We start from the raw sequence: 17,217 nt of genomic DNA, 5'->3' as shown, positions 1-17,217 counted from the left end.
TACATAAGCTATTAACAAAAGAATGATATCCAAATTTTGTAAAAGCATGGGAAAAAATGAAAAGCATTTCTCAAAGATTTTTCTTAAAATTAGGCTTAGCTATATAATGAGGTTTTGTATTCTCTGTCCATAATTCTTGATTGGCCATTTCTATTTGAAAAAAACAACACCCGGGCACTTTTCAAAGTGACACTTTCAAGTCTTTTAATTCCCTGGCTATTCGAAGATTTTCTTTCCTTGATCTTCAGAGCAAACTCTTGCATTATTTCTGATGCTCCGAGCAACCGCTTCGTTCATCCCTTCTTAGCACCTACTTAGCCCAAACACTCGAGGTGTTTCCCTCGCCTTCACTACCTGAACAGCCGGGTACGTGCGCAGGGAAGCTCTGGAGCCCTGCCAGGCTCGTTCCTCGCCCTGTTTTCTCCCACTACCTTCAGTGCCATCCTTTCCTCGCACTCTCCCTGCTTCCAGATGCCCCCCACCATCCATCGCACCACAGGGGAATCCAACAGCAGCGTGCCTCGCTGCCCTCACACCATCGCTGCCCAGGGCACAAGGGGCACCAAGGCCTGCTCGGGGAGGTGGTGGTCACCATTCCTGGAGGTGTTTGAGGACAAACTGGAGGTGGCACTCAGCGCTATGGTCGGGTTAACACGGTGGTGTTCGGTCACGGGTCGGACTGGACGACCTCAGGAGTTTATACCAATTTAATGGATTCTGTGATCGGTGTAGTCTCATTTATACTCTATTATTTCTACCCAGGAATCACAGGCCTGGCCCTTTCATCACTTTAAGCAGCCCTCCAGCCCAGCGTCCCCTCCAGAGGGACAGGGCGCCGTCACGCAGGTGGCGGACGAACGGGCTTCTTCACCCTCTACCTCCGACCTTCAGCGCTTCGCCCTCCGCTCTTTCTCCCATGTCTAAGGGGAACTGCTCAGGACCTCCTTGAAACCCAGGACGGACCGAACCAGGCGGTCCCGCTCCCCTCAGACCCCCATCCACTGCCCGGCCCCCGCCGCCGCCATTGGCCCCCGCCGCGGCTGCGCTGGGCGCGCGGCCTCCCCCCCCGTCCCCTCCCGCCGCGCGGCGCAGGCGCAGCTGCCCGCGGGCGAGCGTTGGCCCCGCCCCGCCCCTCGCGGCCCCGCGCGAGCCGCGGCCGTTGTTGTCAGTCGCGGCTCGGAGGCGCAGCGGGAGCGGCTGCAGCGCCGGGTCCCGTCCGAGCGCAGCGCGGGCGAGGGGCGCCACCCGCCGCAGCCCCGCCGACCTTCTCCGCTGGGCTCTTGGACCCTCTCCATCTCCTCCTCTGTCCCTCCTTCCCTCCCCGCGGAGCTCCCCGTCCCCGCCGCCGCTCCCGAGGGCAGTCGCAGCGGGCGCTGCCCATGCAGGGGGCGGCGCGGGGCGCGGCGCCCCGAGGAGACGCTGCCGCCGCTGCGGGCAGTAAGTTGCCGGCGGGGTTGGGCCGCGTTCGGCTCGGGCTGGGCCGGTGGGGTGTGGTGGGTTCCTTCCTCCCCCTCCCGGAGCCGGCCGAGCCCAATGGCGGCCTCGGCCCAGGAGGAGGAGGAGGCGGTGAGGGGACGTTTCCCGGCCGCCACCGAAGGTCGGTGTGTCGGGGCTGGAGGGGAGGGCTCGCGGAAGGGAGGGGTGAAGCGGTTGTTTCTGCGGGCACGGCGCACTCCCGGGATGCGGGTGTTCATGCGGGATCGGCGGGTCTCGGAATGCGGGTGTTCCTGCGGGGACGACAGCTCCCCGGACGCGGCTGTTCCTGCGGGCACAGCGGGCTCCCGGGATGCAGGTGTTCCTACAGGGACGGCGGGCTGCCGGGAGCCTGCCGTGGCCCCGGCGCGGCGGAGTGTCCGTGCGGCACGGCCCCGTGTGACCGCGGTGACACCCGGCCCCGCGCGTGTGACCGCCGTGACACCGGTCCCTCCGCCACTCCCCCGCTGCTGCTGCCCGCGCCGGCTCCGCCGCGTGTGCTCTGTTGCCGGGAAGGGGAAAATAAAACAAACAAGCGAGGCGAGAGCCTCGGGTCCGGCCGCGGGTGCGTTTTAGGGGAATGACGGTGCATCTCGCCCCTCGGAATCCGGTGCGTAGCCAACAGGTTTGCCTCGGTCTCCTTGTGCCCAGGGCTGGAGCGTGCCCCTCCTGACAGAGGCTGGAAGTATCCCTCGTTCTTTGTCAGTGCGTGCCGTGCTGCTGTCAGCACACTTACTTACTTACTACGTTGAATTCGCTGCCTAGAGATTAGTATAGAAATTGGTAGAATAATTAGCAAGGTCCTACGTAGGGGTCTTTGTGCTTATTGTCAGGTGAGTTTTGGCACCCAGGTGCTTAAATTAGTGGAAGATGAGTTAGATGAGTTTTAAAAATAGTTGATGTGCAGTCGTGGTAATAGTTGAAGGGCAGATACATGTGGTTGGTTTTATTTGTTTTGGTTTGGTGTGTTTTTTTTTTTGTTTTTTGGTTTTTGTTTTTTTTTTTTTTTTAGTAAGCAGGGTTTTACTCAGTAGACTGAGTAAAGTGTTGGAAATCATCCACTAGGGCAAAACCCCCTGTATTGGCCAGAGGATGGTTGGTGACAAAAGTGACCTATTTTCAGATTGGATATTTTTATTGGTAGGAGATGCTAGTATACCTGTGAAGGAGAAACCTTTATGTAGGATACATGCTTTGGGTTTCTGCTTATTCATAGATAGTTTCTTATTGATCATCTCACTTCCAAGAGCTTGTTATGAGCAGATGAGGGCAAAGCAGTCATTTCTTTGGTGGTACCATTACAGTATTACAGTTCCTGGAGCAGCTGAAGCGTATTGTATGATTTTCAGGCATCTAGCTGAATGAAGTGCATGCAAATATGCTTACGCCTGCCCTCTGTAGTGCAGTTGCTACTTAGTCATATCTGCTGCTTTTTTGGAGTTGTTTATTATGGATATATTTGGATCTTCAGGCTCTGGGGAAGGACCAGTTTAACGAATCTCTGCAAAGTGAAATCTCTCTAGAAGTGTTTACTAGCAAATGTTTATTGTGTTGCAGTTAAGCGTTTTTTTCAAGGCACGCACCATTAGGAACTGAGTTAAGGAATTCTGGGACTTTTTTGGCAGATATATCACAGAAAGTGGGAAATTGGCTCGTGGGTGTTTTTGTACTATTGCTGATCCTTCAAAGGAATCTGAAACAAATAAGAACTAAGAATCATTGCCAAACAGTGCAATCAAATTTTACCTTGTGAAACATGTCAAAATGTTTACTTAGACTAATGTCTGCCCCTTTGACTTCTAGTGCATACAACATCCAGATTAGAGGACTTAATAATAAAAACTAAGGAAGAGAAAGTCCAGTCTTGTCTCTTAATTTTCCTGAATAGCCTAAATGACCAAAAAAGGGGTAGAATGATGACATGTTTTTTTCAAGTGATAGGAAAGGGAAGCTAACCTGACTGCTGGAGCTTTGCCTGGTAGGCAAGGTAGCATCTAAGACAGCACATTCATCTGGCTCTTTTAAGAGCATCTTTATGATCCACGCCTGAGCCTTTCATGAAAAACAGGGAAAAGGGAGAATTGCATCTTTAATGTGCTTACTGTGTTATTGTTTTTGTTGTCATTTTACCCAACTGAGAAGCAAGAAAGTACAGTTTGAGTGCGGACACCCTACAGGTTACTGCTGTTCCTTGAATCATTGTGCTATGAGAACTGATACTGCCATGTGGTGTGGGTGGTTGCACTGTAATAAATAGTCTGCTTTCTGATTATTTTAAAGAAATAGCATGTTAAGGGTGTGCATGCTAATATGCTACAGCAGATACTCTTCTACTTGCAGTAGTCATCTTGTGCACTGTTCTGACCAGCCTGGTCTCTTCTAACTGCCTTTGAATCATACTTGAATAATTCTTTTGCAGTCTACACCTTCAGTGTATCATTGTCCCTTTTATCCCACTGGCAACTGTAATGCCAAAGTAGCACCTTTGTCTTGCTTGGCCTGCCTTGCTTTCAAGGGCACCGTATCCTAGTGCAGCTACGTTTTTTCCTCACAATGTGTCTCTTATGAAATAATGTATTTCCTTTTCTGGATTCTCAAAATTTCACTGAAATGCTATAGCTGTGAAACTTATTGGTGAACTTCTGCCCATTCCTACTTGATTATGTTTATGATTGTGTCTTACCAATGAAATGTGGTTCAGATCAGGGATATAGAGCTGAGCTGCAGTTTATGATGAATATAGTAATATTAAATTCTATAAGCTCTTAACTTTAGTAGCCTCTGAGGTTCTGCCCATCTTCTGTGTCACGTTATTTTCAAGCACTTAACTGAAATGCTACAGCTGCTATAATAATGTAAAGTACCTGTTGTTTTAATACACATAACAGTATTATGTAAGAGCTTAAGAGGATTTGAAAAAAACGTATATTCCCTCACAACTCTAGGATAACTCACCCTGGCGGAGTTCTAGTACACATAAGTTGATTGAGTCACCAATGTTAAGAACTTAATGAGAAATAATTATACTTGCAAAGTATAAAACAGTGCATGTTCACTTTCTGAAAAGCTGAATCCCTCTGTTACAGTGATCTTCTACAACTGTGCTGGGACACAAATGTTACACTGTATTTGACAGCCTGTTTTCTTTTCTTTCTTTATGTATCATTGTGGGTTTTTCTGCAGCAGAAAGTTGCAGAAAAACGAGTTACTGACTACTGTCTAGTTACTGACTGGACTTTACTTGAGAAATGATGGCCTAGGCTTTATTATAATCTTAGTTCATGTTAAAGCGTGGCAAATTTCAGGTCTGGCTGTTCCTGACTAATTTGGGATGCTATAAATGAGAATAAGGTATTGAAACTGAGTCCTGTTGGTTGGAGTCACTATATTTATCAAGATTTAAGCAGTTTGTATCCTAGATGGAAAATACCAGTCTCATAGTGGCAACTTAAGTCAATTCAGTACTTGAATTTTGTGTTACCAGATTTATTGCTAATCAAACAAAACTATATGATATTTGACCTTGAAGATATTAAGAAATTTAATAGCAATTATTATTGTTTGTAATGGGTACTAAGGGTATGCACACATATTTGCATCTTAACACTTGTGTTTGAGATGGTGTGTGATGCTTTCACCTCCCTTGATATGGGAAGAAAATCATGTTTGTGGTTCTGAATTTACACAACAAAGATGTAGGTGTTAAAACAGGGCTAACATTGAAATGTTATGCCACGCTGAAGTGTTCACTGATTAATGGCAGAATGTTTAGAGCTCCTCTTAATGATCTTAGCTGCACTGCCTGGCATGACAAAATTATGTGGTAATGTTAATAAATAGACATTGGAAAAAGGTGAAACAATTCTGAGAGTTCATGAACATGGAGTAGATGAAGCAGCTTCTCTAAAGGAGTTTAGTTTGGTGGAGAAATTGAGTTATCTGCTTTCTGAAAGTTTCTGCAGTAAGTTTCTTAGATATAAAGATTTAGCATGCTGTCTAAAAGATAGTGATACTATCACGAATCACCTGATGTGCAAAATATTTGTTGATCGGTTCATGTTCCTAGCTATTTTGGGGGAAGAAAAAAGAAGAAAAAAAAAGAAAATATGATGGGATTTAGAATATTAAAAATCTTCAAAAATCTACTTGGATACTGTTTATCAAGCTTGGAAAAGTATAATTTTGGGCTAGGGAGTCCAACTACCGTGAGTTATCTCTGTTGCTTATACAATTGTTGACAGAAATACCAGATCAGGATTGCTTAAATGTACGAATGTCGGTAACTGAGATATCCATGCAACTTTTCTGTAGTTGATGAAAATTTTTTCTGTCAGTGGGAACTGTAAAACATGAGATAATCAGCTGAAACTAATTTTTCTATATGTTATGACATCACAGGGTCTGAAGAAAGTTTTATAGCTGATTTACAGATACAGAAAGAAAGTACTAGCAGATATCACAAAACTTGAAATAAGTACTTTTAAAAGACGTTATCACACACTACTGTGCAGAAGATAATTTATGAGATGTGGCTATTCAGGAAGATCTGGTATTTTTCTATACAGTAATACTTCAGGAGCAGCTTCAGAGCTTAAGTGCTGTATTGCTGAAGCCTCTGGTATGTAATCAGGGTAATGTCTCTCTTGCTTTTTTTCTTTAAAAATGAAAGGCCACAGGCTGGCCTTTGAGAGAAGGCATAAGAGGAAAACAGATACAACATGAGATTGCTTTTGGAGCTGTGGCTTGTGTGAGGACTCAAATGGTGTAAAGCTATTGCTGAGTTCTTAAATCTATAGGGCAAGTTGTATTTGTCTTGTGTAATACCTCCTCTTAGAAATGGAAAGTACCTTATGAACTGCAGCGAATTATCAGCAAGGTTGTGAAAGTACTTTGGGCTTTTAACATATTTCACAATTGGAACCAGTGCCAGTAACTACCAGTGATGGGTTTGTCAGTGGCTCATAGTTCCATCAGTCTTAGTGCCTCTGTCCTCTTAATAACTTTGGGTCTAGTGTAAAATCATCATCTCGTTGTTACTGCTACTGTCTTACTGTTGCTTTGGAGTCTGTACATCAGCGTAGCCTCTGTTTTTTCTCATTCACCTGCTTGGAAAGAAAAAGGAAATAGACATTCTTGACTTTTAAAGGGGAGGCCTTGAAGGACAAATTCAGATCCAGTGGCTTCTTTAAGTTGGGTGTTGTATGGAGGGTGGTTCTCACACAGATACCAACTTTTAGGTGGAGTTTCTACACACAGTTCTCAAATTTTAGTTTGCTTTTTGCTAGTGTTCTGAAGATCACTTACCACAGCTTAACTGTATGAAAGAGTTATGTCTATGCTTGATGTTACTGCACTAGTCCTCAAGAAGAGAGATGGTATACAGCAATCTGTAGATCTGAAAGTTTGGGAATTCCTTATCTAAGAAATAAATGTGTTCTTTAATTGATGATATCCAGAATCCTGCATTGTACCTTTTGCATTTTCTTTTTCTCATGCATTGGATCTACCTCAAAGTGTCTTGCTCTTAGAAGTCAGGTCATTCAGGCTGTCATCATTTTTTGTTCTAAAATGCTGTTAGTAACTTTTTTCTTCTCATATCTATAATTTGCCCTTCCCTACCTCCAACATTTCGTTGGTCCAGGAGCAATGTTTTACCAAGTTTATTGACCTGCCAAATATTTCTGCTGCTGGCTGTTTACTGAATAATGGACCTTAGAATTGAAGAATTCTTGTTGGCATTTTGCTTTTACTTCAATACTAAGAAGAGTTAAGTCTAGACATGAGTAGCTCCAGTGCCTGCAATACATTCTAAAATGATGAAACACATTTCATTAGAGATTTCCCAAATGTTTAGAATGGCAAAACTTCATCAGCAATTGGCACCTCTTGTATCTTTTCAGAGCAAAATTCTACAGACTGTTTAAAACTAGGGAGTACAGTTAAGTTTTGCAGGTTAATTCTTCTTTTTATGTTTGTAACACAGCATTGCTTGATAACTCTTCATCATGATCTTCATCATTTTAGAGGTAGTCAGTGCTGAATAGTAGAGAGGTTTCCTGATGTATGTTGACATTTCAGTAACACAGTATGGGCTGGATATGGACACTGATGCCTAACAGGAAAATGAAAGAAGTGCATCTACACCTTGAAAAAAAATCTCCTGTAGTGTTTTATCATGGAACTCACTGGGACCAGGAGAGTTTATAGGGTTTGTCATCAGTGAAAGGGAAGATAAGTGTGTATTGTGTGGTGCAGTCACATAAAGTAGAAAATAAAGCTTTAGAGGCCATTGCATGTATAACGGCTGAGTTGTAACACACTGCCCCTGTGAATTGTCTTCCTCTGCCCCCCAAAAATGCTGCATGTATAAAATGTTTGGCTGTAGGGCAAGTGTAGATTGCCATGGTTTCTTTGGGTACATTTGAGTGGTCATTGTGAAGGCCATAGGAAGGTGGAGGAAGAAGGGCTTTGCTGGATCATGACACTTGTATGCAAACAGAAGGAGAATACACTTTCCTGGGATACTGACTCCCATATTGAGTCTTGAATATTCAAGAAATACTGGGTACTAGGAGCTTAAGAAGTTTGAAATCCGCTGGAGGAGTTGCATAATGATAAGTTTTCAGGCCATGTGATATGCATTGAGTGTGTGTGTTTTTCACATGTCACTCTTGCAATGCCTTTTGCCTGCTTCTGGTGCTCCCTTATACCAAAAGAAAGGTGATAAAAAGTCCTCTGGGGGAAAGCAGGTTGACACATAAGTCAAGGTGTAACAGTGCAAATAGTGGGTCATATAGTAACAAGACAGACTGTTTTTAAAGGTTCATAGATTACCCTGTAAAGATACATTGGACGGCAGGTAAAAATTGGGAGGAAATATTGGAAAAAATTGTATTTGCAGTTTATTTTACTGAGTTAATATGTTCTTCAGTTTGCTCTCAGATTCCGATGATTTGTACAATTTGTGAAAAAAATGCTTCTGAATCTCCATATTCTGTGTATGTCAGATTTTGTATTTAGTGTTTCTAGGAACACAATCAGCATAAGTCTTACCATCAACATACAATTATGTAGTAAATAAATAATTGGTATAGATGCTGTTACTTATCTGAGACATAAGAGAGCAAAAGGAGAAGCAGGGTAAAACTTTAATCTGTCTGGTGGATGTGTATAATGTGTGCATCCACTCAACTATTCATTCTAAACTCCTGTTACAGAAAATGAAAGCATGTGCTTTTACAAAATGATTCATCTGATCTCTTAGGCTATCTGCTTTAGGGTGCAATTTGTTTTATCACAGACTCTTATCTGTGTTGACTGAATCTCCATTTATTGTGAAGGGAGACAGGAATGGTTAGCTGTCTGTGGACAGACAAGTCCCAGTGAAGATTACTTCAGCTTTTATGTCTGTTGGACTGATGATGCAGGGAAGTCTTTGCATTGATAGTTTTTCAACATTTTGTTTAAATGGGATCGTGAAGCTTCATTTTCTAAAGTAAGCTAATACACACATTAGGGTAAGATGAACTAGGCTGGTCTTACATGCAGTGTATAATCTAATAAACTTTTTGAATAGGGTGAATTGCTTAAAGAAAAACTAGTGTCTCTAAAACATGCTTCTTTTTCTAAACAGATCTTTTCATCCATCTTTTAAAGATGGTTGAATCACAATGCTGTTGCTAAGATTTTTAATAGGATGCATGTGATGTTACAAAACAGTTCCTGCAGATCTCCATTAGGGGCTGTTTGCAGTGTTTTGTGGGATAGGTATATGAGCTTCTGGAAAGAAGGATCTGTTCTGAATTTATTTACTGATAAATGTCTACATTGCATAAAATGAGTATTGGGGGCGTAGCTGAGTTCTGGTATAATTAGGGAAAAATGCATTTTTAGAACCATAATTAGCCGCATGGATTAAGTGCTGCTAATGGTTAGTTAACTCACCAACTAGAAAAACTGAACTCTAATGCTGAAAAATGAACTTATCAGGGGTTTAACATAATGTGAATGAATAGACAGGTAAATATTTTCTGTGGTATAACTGTCTCTAAAATGTTTTTTTGCAGGCTGTCATTTGGCTTGCTGTTAACATGTGGCTGGTGGAAATTTTGCTTGTTGTCTGCTTTAGTCTGTAGTTTCCTCACTTGGGAAAATGTTCAAGAGATCACATTGTAAACTGGATCACCAAAATGATCCATATTTAAAAGTAATCCTGTTTTGGAGGGCCATGGCAAAACTAGAGGCTTGTGTGGTGTCATCTGTAGTCAGCCCCAGAAGTTTTACTGTTGTAACTAAGGAGACAACAACAAAGGGGCTCAAAGAGGCTCCAGCTTGAAATAGTGGATCCTTAAGTACTGTCAAAATTCCACTTTCTTAGTCTTAAGAGAAACTGGGAAAAAGAAACTGCTTTGAAATGCATTGGTATGGCAACTGTGCTCCTTTAGATAGCATATTTAAATTGTAACCAAGGCTTGTATCTATGTACACCATGACATTTTTGCATCCACTTCCTACTACTGAACAATTCTAAACTTTTGTACTTTCCAACCATGTGTTGCATCTGAGATCTCTGTATTTAGCGGTGGGAGCTTCATCTATGCAGATTTATTTTAAAACCACAGAGTTAAGGGTTAGTTGGTCTGTTATTGTGGAGACTTTAGGTTAAACTGTTAATGAATTTGCATTAATTTTGTTACAGCTAATGGGGCTGCAACATTAGTAAACATAGTTTATCTTCCGTGTCTGTAAGCTCTTATCCTATTGATCACTCTCTGATATATTTCTCCAGTCCTTAAACATAACTGGGTTTTGCTGGAATTTTGTTGACAGGTTGATTTTTATGTGTATTCTGTGATTTAAAGTTAAATCACTTGTTGAGCTTGTACAATTATGGTTGAGAATGTGCCAAGTGAACAAAGTAATGAACATAAATCTTTCCTTACTGCTGAGTGTTGCAGTTGAATTCAGACAAGCTGTCTTTAATTTGTGTGCTCCAGTTTCCCTTTAATTTCTTTAATCTAGAAGCAGTTAGGAGTCAGATTAGAATGCTGTGGAGACAGCAATACTATAAAGCATGTTTGTGTGGGGGGTTTTGTTATTGTTGTTGGGTTTTTTTAAATGCTGGCAATCTCTTTAGGAGTGAGACTCTGGAGCTGCATGACCATATGGGGCACAGCTGATTAATATATCCCCTTCTGCTTCATACAGGCTAAGATTAGGTGGTTTATGTATGTACATGGACTGTTTTTCATTAGTGTTTATTTTGGGGTTAGGTCAGTATGATGGAACATTACACAACTATAAAGTAAAGTATTGCTTGAAAGCATTGTTAGTGTGCAGTAGTAGTGAAAGAACCCTCAAAATGGCCTAAGAAAGTAGAATAGAACAAACCAGAAAATGAGTAGAGATAGGTGAGAGCAATGCTAAAGCCTATGGAATAACCTCTGCAAAAGGATTTATAGACTAGGATTAGAACAAAATTGAGTTGAAGCTAGGAGGGGAGGAAACTAATTCTGAGTTGCTTGAGGCAAGGTAAATGGAGTATGATGGTTCTTGTTTTGGAACAGATGGTGAATGAGAAGATGCACAAATTATCAAGAGATTAAAAACAAACAAGAGGAAGTGGTTCTTCTCACAGCACATAGTTAAGTTATTCAGCTCTGCTGCAGTATGTTCTTGATGCTAAAAATTCACATGCTTTAATAAAGCACCTGCCCAGTTTCACAGGGAAGGGTGGGGTAGAATCCGTCAAGTGCTATTAAACACAAACCCACTGCTCTCAGAAGTTTTTGAGTCTCTGAAAGATAAGGAGAGTTTTATTGTTTATTGTTGTATTTGCCATTGTATTATGTTCTGTAATAGTTTCTACCAGGTAGGAGAGTGGGCATTTAGTTTAATGTAGCTTGCTTTAATTCAGTTTTGTGCTTTTTTTGAATAAGGGCAGGATGTTGTTACATGGGAATGGTAGGGGAAGCTCTGTAAGATGAGCAGTTTGTGAAGGGTTGGGAAGTAGGTATGCCAAACATCTTCTAGTGGAGTGGTTTTTGAAAGAGCATGTGAAGCACAGTGCTTAGTAGCAGAACAAAAGGGTGCATACAGCAACACAAAACCCAGTGAAGTTTGTTGAAGCTTGATGACTATCTTTAAAGAAACACAAAACCCCAAACCTCAATGTTTATATTGTTTGTTATTGTATTAATGCTTCTTATGCTTAACCCTGTTCCTTGTCTAGGTTATGACGTTTTGGAAGTTAATTGATTTCATTCAAATTTTACAGGCGTGGAGGTCTCAAACTGAATTCTATGGGTTTTGTGGAAGCAGACAGCTGGATAGCGAAGAGGTTATACCATGGTTCCAGCTGAGAGAAGCAGTAAGGTGAGCTTGTTAAACATCACAGAATCCTCATAGGACCCCCAACCTTGTAATTGAATTCATATGAAACCAGGTTCATTAGTTTCACTGTCTGTGAAATAACTTGTTTAGCAGGGAGTGTTTTTAATCTAATGCTTACATTTTAACTTGAGAATAACTAATGTAAGGGGCTGTTTGGTTGCCAGCTTCCTTTTCAAAGTTTTTCTTTTTGAAGTTCAGTTTTGAAACTGAAAATATATTCTAAAGAGCTGTTTTTTCTGTATTTTAGAGTTGGCAATGAGCCATCTAATTTTCATATTTCTAACTGCTTTGTACTCAAAGTTGGAGAAATGGTTAGCTTTTTGATAGCTACAGGTTTGTTTGTTTTTTTTTAACCTCAATCTAAGTTAACAATACAGGAAAAAATTCTGATAGGTTTTGTATGTGGAAAAACAAAAAACGACAGTGGGACATGAGACCAGTTTTGAATATTAATATTTTATAAGTTGAGTCTTGTTTGCTTAAATGCCAAATACCTGGTAAGCAGGAATTCACTATGCAAAAGCTGAACTCTTCTTCCCCTTCTCCTCACTCATTCCTAGGCCTGATGAACATAGGTAGCCTACCTCCAAACTTCTTATCACCAGTTTGTGTAACTTCAGTCAAAATATTTAACAACAAATTTTATTTACCACTGAGTGCATCCAACCCAAATGTTTCATTTCAGCCTTCAAAGCTTTGTTCACTTGCTGTAATTACAGTATTGATTGATAATGCTTCAGCTAATTAGAGTAACAAAATTAAGTATTGTATGTCACTCTGAGCTTTACTAAACAGAAAGCTGTTAAAAAGGGGGAGGTAAAAGTCCCAAGTCATGCCATCAGAACTTTGTATTAAAGCTGTTTCATGTGCAATATGAAGGGTTGTGCCAAAAAAGGGATGTGTTAAGTATGTTCATCTTGATGATATTCTGTGCTGCCCAGCTGTTTTATAGTGTATCTGGAAAAGTTACAGATTTCAGCTTTGCCAATTTTAACAGTCTTTATAACACCGATTTCAAGTGCTGCTTGAAAGGTTCTGACTCAAGACAATGAAGGCCACTGAATTTGTTATAAATTTTCATTATTGAAGTGTTAAAACTCTTTCTTCAAGCATACTGATAATATGATGTCAGAAATCTGCAAGTTAGCACAGCCTGCCTTACTAAATCCTTAGCAAAAATTTCTGAAGATTATTTCATAAATAATCTGTAGTAATGTGCTAATGTAACCTGGGGTAATTACAGGATAATAATTTTTCCTTACTTTTATACAAGTATGTAATCTTGTCTCTTTGTTTTTAGGTGTGCTTGGCAGTGATTATGGACTATTTATTTGCATCAGATACTCTTATATGAAAATACCACGTTTCCAAAGAGCTTAAATATTGTTTCATCTTCTGAAACAGAATGGCAGGCTTCAAACGAGGATATGATGGAAAAATTGCAGGATTGTATGACTTGGATAAAACTTTGGGCAGAGGCCATTTTGCTGTGGTCAAACTTGCTCGGCATGTCTTTACAGGTGAAAAAGTAGCAGTAAAAGTCATTGACAAGACCAAACTGGACACTCTTGCCACTGGACATCTCTTTCAGGAAGTCAGGTGCATGAAATTAGTGCAGCATCCCAACATTGTGCGGCTGTACGAAGTGATTGACACCCAGACAAAGCTTTATCTCATCTTAGAGCTAGGGGATGGTGGAGATATGTTTGATTACATCATGAAACATGAGGAAGGTCTCAATGAGGATCTGGCAAAAAAATACTTTGCTCAAATAGTTCATGCTATATCCTACTGCCATAAACTGCATGTAGTTCATAGAGACTTAAAACCAGAGAATGTGGTTTTCTTTGAAAAACAAGGACTTGTGAAATTGACTGATTTTGGCTTCAGCAACAAATTTCAGCCTGGAAAGAAGCTCACCACAAGCTGTGGATCTCTTGCCTATTCTGCCCCTGAAATTTTACTTGGGGATGAATATGATGCACCAGCAGTGGGTATGTATGTCTGCTTTGAATTCAGCCAGTAATCTATAAACATAAATACCATGATCTTGTACTTCTGTGTTCTGTTTCAAGATAATGCCAAATATGGAAGGCAGCTAATTGGCAAGAAGTAATATAACCTCGATGAGCTGTGAGGTCATGTTGGAGCAGCTCTGTTTAGAGGAGATACTCAAACATTCTCAAATATGCTTTAAAATTATTTTTGTATGAAATGGTGCAATTGTATAGATTGTAATTATTTTTAAAAAATTAATAATAATGTGGATGCAATGAGTATATTTGTAAATACTGTGTTAGAGAGAACCCATCATCTTTTCTGAAAAGTTGCCTGTTTCGAATTTATTTTTAATAAGACCCCCACACTCCCTTGCACCCAGCCACAAGTGACTTTCTTTGCTCAATTTAGCCATGTAAGAATAGCATTGTGAGCCCAGGCTGCTTACATGTTCTGCTGCAAGGTGGTGGGAAGCCATGTGTACCAAGTACTAACTCAGCTATCAAAGGAGGAGACAGGCAGTTAGGTTAAAGAAAGCCTCAACTCCCTCTATCCCACCTCTGCCTTTTCATTGTCTGAGAAACAAAAGTAGTGGATGAGTTCCCAGTTGCTCCTGATTGTGTAAAAGGTAAAAGAAATAGTAATGTGTAAATGAGTCTTCATGTTTCTAGCTGCAAAGTGGAGTGTGCAGGGTGAACTGCTACATGTAATTCTCTTGCTGTCTCTCTTAGATCTACTGCTTATTGTAGTAGAAGTAATTTAGAGTCTTTTTAGAATAGCTGTAAACATTGATGGGGTCACTGAATATTGTCCTGTAGTCATAGAGATTGCTTAAATCTGTTAGCTGAGGTACAGCTCACTTCCCCAGCAGGTGTAGGCACATATAATTGCAAATGGTGCTTCAAGAATAGCCTTTGGTAGTCAACATGCCTCTTGTTTTTATCAGTATCTGATACTTTATGGGTGTTATAGCACCCATTAGGACTCTGTACATGGCTGTGTGTCTTTTGTTGTGTTTTATAGTAGTGACTGTAGTGATGGTTTTAAATTAAGGCAGAGTTGTCCAGGTTTTTGCTAATTTACCTGAGGTGAACAATCAGCTAATTTTGTGTGCTGACAGGCACACTGTTGAACTACAATTCTTGCATCATTTTTAAACATAAATATTTTTAGCTGTTAGGTAAAATATTTAGGTTCTTTGCATAAGCATTTGAATAGCACTTTGTGGCTTCTGTCTTTGAATAGGTATTGTACTCTGGGTTTTCCAGACTTGAAAGTACTTTCCCAAGTGTGCTATAATTAGGAATTTTGGATCTTCATTATTTCTGGGTTTGCAAATTGATGTTGATGGTACAGTGATACTTTACAAAATGATTTCTGTTTGGAGTCAGATGATTCAGATGAGTTGGTTCTGGTTTTATTAGTGGCAAACTAGAGCTAACTCCTGAGTTTTTCTGTGTTCTCTTATTTCCTTTTGAGAATTTCCTGAAGCATGAGTGTAACTGACAGCAGTGGCCTTCAAAACTAGATGGAAAAGTGCATTTGTTAATTATTCTGTACAATGCCTTATGTGAATTATTTATTGAAAAATGGAATAGCAGTCAAATTTTGGAGGATGAGCACAAAATTAGGTTTTGATATTGATGCCCAGTTGAAGATGCTTGGGAAAAAGGTGGTGTGTGGAGATTAATGGGGGAAGGGGAATTAGGAGCATTATGACCAGATGGTCCAAACTGAATTATATAGTTAACAAATCCTGCTTTGGATCTCTTAATGATAAATGTAATAATGTTTGTTAGAGGACTTTGTAAACAATTAGGGAGGTAAACTTCTGAATAGTGCTAAAAGAAAATTTTTGAATGGATTCAGAGAGGGGGAGATCTGGTTAATATGGTGCATATCACATTAATATGATTGATGTGAACAGTAGAAAAATTAGGAAAAAATTAAATTCTTTTAACTAGTGTCTAAGGATGCCAGTTATTTTCTATTTCTGAGAATATTTAAATATACCTCCATGGTTAGTTCTTGCTTACTTATTCCTCAGTATGCTGTCTCAGGTACTGGATACTTCAAACTTCTATTCCAGTTGAGCAATTGCAGTGCTTGTATCCTAACATTTTAGTGGCATATTTTTCATCACTTTGTAATGCACTATGAAATCTCTCTGAAGTACTGTCAGTTATCAGAGTAAAAATACCAAAATTTACTATTAAGATTCCAATAAGATGATGACCTTGAAGGGTCTGGATTATCCTTTTCTAACTATGGGTAAAAAGGCAAGATACACTATACAAATTTTCTAAATATGATTTATATATTTTAAATACAAAGGTCGGGGGGGGGGGGGGGGAAATAGGGCCTTCTTTAAAGCCCTCTTTCCCCCAAAAGAAATCTTAAATGTAAGTTTAGGAAATCTATCACTAAAATTGTAATTATGTAACTGAGAAATGAGCTTCTGCAAACCTTTCTTAAACTTGAAAGATAAACTTTCATGCTAGGATGAGATTGTACTTGTGGGCTAGGAGTACATAGAAATTCAAAAGTAGAAATTTTCAAGAAAGAAATTTCATCAGTTACATTGTGATGCCAGTAATGTGCAAGGTGTGTATATATAGCTTGAAGTAGTGGTGGAGTGCTGTGAGCTCATTCAGCTGTTGGCTGAATGGGGCTATTAATATTGCAATAATAGTGACTGACAATGGCAAAGATCCTTCCACCACTTAGGATGAAATTACATTACAGCTGAACCAATCTAAAAAGTTACTCCTTAGTAAAAAGGAGGTCATGCTTTCCCCAGTGCAGTGACATGGTCATGCCCCCTTGTGAGCATCCGACCACTTGAAATCCAACTCAGTTTACTAAAATGACATATTGAAATGGAGTCCCCTGCTTACACTCTGTGCATATTAAAGTACCTTTGCATTCATTGTGTTTTTAAAACCCCATGCCTGTTCTTATTTATGCAAAATTATTGCAAAAATTATTGGAACTAAAACTGATCAGGGTGTATGATGGGGTTTTTTTTGGCCAAAGAGTTTGCCACAAATGTGGCTTTTTGGATCTCTTATGAATAATATTAGAATGAGTGTATATAAAGGAAGATAATTTACATTTTCTTTCAACAAACAACTGAAATATTTAGGGCAAGTCTTTTTCAAGTTTTATGCTTAATAAAGAGAATAGAAAAGCTTGCTTTTTGAAAACAACTGTTTCAGCTAGTTGAGGGATTAATCTGCCCTTTGTGATGTCACTTGAAAGTTTGCACACTTGAAAAGAGCCTAGTTAATTTAGGTCTCTCATTTCCTTTTGTGTTTAATGCTGTAGTTATAATGATGCAAGAGGAATATTGGG

The 17,217-nt window shown here is 40.2% G+C and overlaps 1 protein-coding gene across 1 annotated transcript in view; it reads left to right on the top strand.

The window, feature by feature from the left end:
- Positions 1–1,160: 1,160 nt before the first annotated feature.
- SNRK (SNF related kinase) overlaps positions 1,161–17,217 on the top strand; it is a 39,919-nt gene continuing 23,862 nt past the window's right edge. Inside the window, exons 1-3 of the mRNA XM_036403954.2 lie at positions 1,161–1,437; positions 11,750–11,847; positions 13,166–13,859. Of these exons, the coding sequence (XP_036259847.1) occupies positions 13,271–13,859 (589 nt within the window). The 5' untranslated portion in view covers positions 1,161–1,437; positions 11,750–11,847; positions 13,166–13,270. The remainder of the gene's footprint in view (positions 1,438–11,749; positions 11,848–13,165; positions 13,860–17,217) is intronic.

The sequence above is a fragment of the Molothrus ater genome, chromosome 1, assembly GCF_012460135.2.
Source record: "Molothrus ater isolate BHLD 08-10-18 breed brown headed cowbird chromosome 1, BPBGC_Mater_1.1, whole genome shotgun sequence".
NCBI classification, from domain to species: domain Eukaryota; kingdom Metazoa; phylum Chordata; class Aves; order Passeriformes; family Icteridae; genus Molothrus; species Molothrus ater.
This window is presented reverse-complemented; position numbering and strand designations above follow the sequence as displayed.